Below are 5,797 nucleotides of genomic sequence, written 5' to 3'. Positions count from 1 at the left end.
AGAAAGTTTACTTAAACAAATTACAGCTGAAAACTTCCCTAATCTGGGGAAGAACACAGACATTAAAATCCAAGTAGCACAGAGAACTCCCATTAGATTCAACAAAGTTGACCATCACTAAGGCATATCATAGTCAAATTTATAAAATACACAGACAAGGAAAGAATCCTGAAAGCAGCAAGGGAAAGAAGTCCTTAACCTAAAAGGGAAGACAGGTTAGGTTTGCAGCAGATCTGTGTACAGAAACTTGGCAGGTCAGAAATGGGTGGCAGGATATATTCAATGTGCTGAATCGGAAAAATATGCAGCCAAGAATTCATTATGCAGCAAGGCTGTCATTCAGAATAGAAGGAGAGAGGAAGATTTTCCCAAACAAAAACTAAAGGAGTTTGTGACCACTAAACCATCCCTGCAAGAAATTTTAAGGGGACTCTTTGAGTGGAGAAATAAAAGACTAAAAGCAACAAAGACAGAATGGAGGAGAGAACATCACCAGACACACCAACTCTACAGGTGACACAGCGGCAGTAAACTCATAACTTTCAATAATTGCTGTGAATGTAAATAGACTAAATTCTCCAATCAAAAGACATAGGTTATCAGAATGGATAAAAAACAAGATCCATCTATATGCTGCCTATAAGAGACTAATTTTAGACCTAAAGAAACCTGCAGATTGAAAGTAAAGGGACATAAAAATACCTATTATGCTCATAGATGCCAAAAGAAAGCTGGAGTAGCTATACTCACAACAGACAAACTAGATTTTAAACCAAAGACAATAATAAGAGATTACGAATGGCATCATACTATAATTAAGGGGTCTACCCATCGAGAAAAGCTAACAATTATAAATACCTATGCCCCCAATTGGAGGAACCCAAATATATAAATCAGTTAATAATAAACATAAAGAAACCTAGGCATTAATAGTAGGGGACTTTAACATCCCTCTTACAGCAATGGACAGATCAACTACACAGAAAATCAATAAGGAAACAATGGCTTTGAATGACACACTTAACAGATAAATTGAGAACATCTCATCCTAAATCAGCAGAATACACATTCTTTGCAAGTGCACATGGAACCTTCTTCTGAATAGATAACATACTGTGTCACAAATCAGCCCTCAACAAGAACGAAAAGATCAGGATCATACCATGCATATTTTCAGACCACAATGTTATGAAACCGGAAGTCAACCACAAGGAAAAATTTGGAAAGCCCTCAAATATACAAAGCTTAACATCCTACTAAACATCCTACTAAAGAATGAATGGGTTAACCAGGAAATTAAAGAAGAAACAAAAAAAAATACATGGAAGCAAATGAAAATGAAAACACGACAGTCCAAAACTTTTGGAATGCAGCAAAGGCAGTCCGCAGAAGGAAGTATATTGCATTACAAGCCTGATTGGAAAACATCAATGGTACAAGGTAGAAACCATTAGAAGGCCTTTGAGACACTTAACGGGAAAGGTAACAAAGGTTTAGCCATGGAGTTAAGAGGGAAGTAAGTAGATAAATCAGGAATATTTGGGGGGAAGGAAAAGCAGGGTTGAAAAGGAACTGAAGAAAAGGAAGGAGCTAAGTTTCTGACCATAATCCCAGGAAAGAGAAATACCATTAGCTGGGATGGGGCAGAGTAAAGGACAAACAGGTTTGGAAACAGAAGAACTGAAGTATCCTGTGAAATATTAAAGGGAATATGCCAAGAAGGTATGTGGTCTATTAGCTAAGAACTAAGAGAAGTCGGGGCTCCTCCATTAGACTTGCCAAATTTTCGGGGCAGTTCCCCTGTGTCTCAACATTAAGTATGTTCTCTCTGTAACCTGCTCTTCTCTGTAGACCTTTTTAGCCCCTCTATTGCTCTGAAATATCTTTCCACAATGTTAAAAAGCAAGCTATGTGTACATAAGCAGTTCAATCCATGTATGCCCAAATAAGCTTTCTTTCTGATTCTAATGTATTGCCAGGTGTTGAGCAATGACAACTGAAAAAGTTGGAGGGTTTTTTTTTGGTAGCATATTGTGTAGTATGGAGTTTAAAATTTTAATCATAAATATTTCCGTGAAAAGAAAGAAGTGAAGAATTAGAAAAAACAAAATTCCAATTCTCTTAGCCCCACTGTCAGATTTCATTTTTTCTGATTAGATTTCCTTCAGGTTCTGAGCATAAGACCTAGTGCTTATGGGTACAGTCACTCTAAACAATGGAAAAGAAATCACATGAAGGGAAACTGATTATTAAATGAGAGTAAATGTAGCTGTTGTAAGCTTCTGGGTCACTAAATTTCCCCCTTGTGATATATGCCACATTTGTAATTATAGACAATTTAAAAATTCTTACCATCTAGTTTTTGGGTAAACCAACTGAAATTGTAATAACTCCCACAGCAAGATGACTTCACTTCATAAAGGAAGTTCGTTACTTGGCTACTGCAATCCATGGTACTGGTTATCTAAGATATATAGCATGTACTATGGTATTTAAATACTTGTTTTATGGGCTTTTGTGACTCAGTCTTTAAAAAGAAAAGTTTGGAGATTTATCTTCTTCAACCTGTTATTACTCTCCTGGCATTTTTCTCAAAATTGGTATGTGGAAATTAATCACATCAGGCAAAAAATTAAATATAAAGGTTATCATTTGGAGAGTTAAAGGGATTCTAGGTTAAACTTATTACTAGAATTAAGATGACTTGGATTTCTTGAGCATGAGAATTTGGAGCTTGTTGATGAGATTCTAAAATCTGAAACAAAATATCAGACTATGTCTGGTTATTGTCACTGCTAACACAGGTGACAGATTGAGACACCCAGGAAAAAGTAAGCATACTGGTATATAATTTTCAAAGTACAGAGATAATGATAGAGAATGGAATGGGGCACAAAACTGTCATTTTAATAACCAGGTAGACTTCCCCTGATAGAATCTTAGTTATCAGGTAATATATATAATTAAGTAAGATATATATTAGTAATATAGTAATATATGTAGTGTTTAAATATGTGTTTTTTGGGTACAGAATTCCTATTGACTAGCACTATGCCCTGATGACACTAATTGTACTGCTAAGATTTAGCTGTATAGTTAGGATTATAATAGTCCTTCTTTTGTGCCATTGTTGTAAGAATAAATGAGATAATGGATGAAGTGTTTAGCACAGTGCTTTGTATGAAGTTGACTAAGAAAATGCTGGCTGTTATGATTAGCAGAAGCTCTTTCTTTCCAGCATTTTACCAATATAGAATACTATAATTTGATCTTTCTTTCTTATTAAGGACCTTTTCCAAATTCTATTCTTTTGCAGTCTCTTGTATCATACATATTTATGTAATTATTAGTCATATATCAGTGTAAGGCAACTAAATTGAGTCCTTCATATCCAAAAGCCTTTCTCCAATTTAACTATATACACAGGGGCAAGAAGCAGATTTCCTCATATAAATATGGTTCTTTACTGTGAGGCTATCTTCTTTCTCTTCCACGTCTTCCATTGACTCTTTTCATTGACTCTTTTCTCTCTAGAACCATCACAAAAAAATTATTGTGTTTATGAATCTGAGCCAAAAAACCTAGAGCTTCACCCAAAGAAACTTCAACAATTTGACCTCCTGTTTGTAAACTTCTGTTTTTCTGTTTAACTGGAATACTTTTAAACTTCTGGCTCAGAAAAATAAATTTCTGAGTCCAAAAATTACCACATATAAATTTCATATTTCTTTTTAAATGGAAGTCTGGTTTTGCTTTCAGTGTATTTTCATCTTAGGTAGAAATTTCCAATTGGTTAGTTTCCAAAGTCAGGAACCAAGAAAGATTATTTCTAGGATAGCCTGATGTCCAAGACAGGGAACTATTTAACTCTGTATTCTAAATATGAAATAAATATCATAATGAAACATTAAAAAATTCCTTTCTCTTTTTCACAAGGATAGCTAGCTTGGTTTACCCTATTTTCATTTATAGGTTAGAGCTTAATAACTCTAAAGACTAGTGGTGTCTGGGTGGCTCAGTTGGCTAAGTGTCTGACATCGGCTCAGGTCATGATCTCGCAGTTCCTGAGTTTGAGCCCTGCATCAGGTTCTGGGCTGACAGCCAGGAGCCTGGAGCCTGCTTCAGATTCTGTGTCTCCCTCTCTCTCTGCCCTTCCCCCACTCGCACTCTGTCTCTCTCTCTGTCTCAAAAATAAACATAAAAAAATTAAGAAAAAAAAAGAACTCTAAAGAGTAGAAGTAACTGCAAATGAATACAGACATCTGTAAAGAACACTACCTGGCTCTTTTTAAGTATCTCCTTTTTGTCAAACTTTCATTTCATTGTTATAATAAATTATATAAATTTATTAATGAAAAATTATTTCATTCTAATATTTTATTTTAATCTTATTTTTCATTTTTAAAAATCTCATAGATTGTTGATCTGCTCAGAAGCAGATATTTTCACATTCAGATTGACTTTACCTGAGTAGAGGTAAAATTTTATTATCTGATTTTTAAACACAATAGTATGCTCACTCAACTAATATTTATCACTTCATAGTTTGCACACCTCTTTCAAATGTATGCTGTAACAAACACAAAGTTCAGAGAATTGCAGTGATTACATGAAGATAACTATCCTCTCTGTTTTATCATTATATCTGCAGGCCTACAGAGTGCTTGGCCTATAATCATAGTAGGTGCTCAATAAGCTGGAACAAATGGATAAACACTAAGAAAAAGAGTTAGTAGTGAAGCCAGGAATTGAACTCAGATTTTCTGATCTCAAACTTGTGCTATGTATATTATGGCATACTGTGGAAATTTTCACTATCTGCCTTTCTATGAAGACTGACTGACTACACAAGTGTGAATAAGAATATGATTATCTCAATATGGAAAAAAATCATTTTAGAATGGTTTTAGAGAAATTCTTCCTGTAATTCTAGAACTAAATGAAGTCACTTCAATAAAACTAACTGTAGACAAAGAGGAATGGTTTAAGATCAGAAAACTTTGGTTAATAGATTTATCACTTGGCAAACTGTCTTCAGGCCTTGTACACACAGAGCTATAATACAAAAAGAGGTTTCAAAAGGCATAAGATCCTATGAGGTATTATTAAAAAAGTAATTAGTAATTTTTATATTTTTAAATGGCCTCAATACTTGAAAGTCATGTCATGAATAAATAAATCATCTCAACTAGTTATCACTGAGTGTTAATATAGACACACAGGGAACTCTTCCCAGATTCTGAGATCTGACCATGAGCTTCATTTCAAAGGATTCCTTCTGGAAATCACAAATTATTTCATTTTAATTTTGAATGAAAAAATTGGCACATTCAAATGAAAATAAATTGCCGTTCAAATCTGTTTATAGGTGTGTATGTATGGAAATAAAAACTTGGAAATAAATTTTTATTATGTCCATATTTCATTCTAGAAAATAAAAAGGATAGTTTTAAATACAGGTCCTTATTGTAAAGACTGAATTTATAGTTCCTGAAAACTGTGGACATATTTAAGCCTATGAGGTAGAATACTATGCAGAAAAGATAATTATGCATTTGTTAATTCCACAATAAGGTAAAAGTCAAATTCTCATTCATTTAATTTCTAACAGATCTGCTAAAATTATACTTATGTTTCCCAAGAGAAAGCTTATTTCACATGAAGAAGTTATTGCCCAAGCTTGCTATTATGCCCTTTGTGTCAAGGCTTGCTCTTAATTTCCCGGTGTGGGAGAAAATGTAACCCTCCTAGTGATGGCTTTCTCTGATCACCTGGTCAGTCAATATGCCTTTGCTCT

At 34.2% G+C, this 5,797-nt stretch overlaps 1 protein-coding gene across 1 annotated transcript in view; it reads left to right on the top strand.

Annotated features, from left to right (window-relative positions):
- The first annotated feature begins 3,150 nt into the window (after positions 1-3,150).
- Positions 3,151-5,797, top strand: part of LOC121021215 (olfactory receptor 4K1-like) — a 5,328-nt gene continuing 2,681 nt past the window's right edge. Inside the window, exon 1 of the mRNA XM_040461452.1 lies at positions 3,151-3,161. Coding sequence (XP_040317386.1) covers positions 3,151-3,161 — 11 coding nt within the window. The remainder of the gene's footprint in view (positions 3,162-5,797) is intronic.

Source organism: Herpailurus yagouaroundi, unplaced genomic scaffold, assembly GCF_014898765.1.
Source record: "Herpailurus yagouaroundi ecotype Mexico unplaced genomic scaffold, PumYag 258, whole genome shotgun sequence".
Taxonomy (NCBI): domain Eukaryota; kingdom Metazoa; phylum Chordata; class Mammalia; order Carnivora; family Felidae; genus Herpailurus; species Herpailurus yagouaroundi.
Note: the sequence above shows the minus strand (reverse complement) of the source record. Positions and strands in the feature narration are given on the sequence as shown.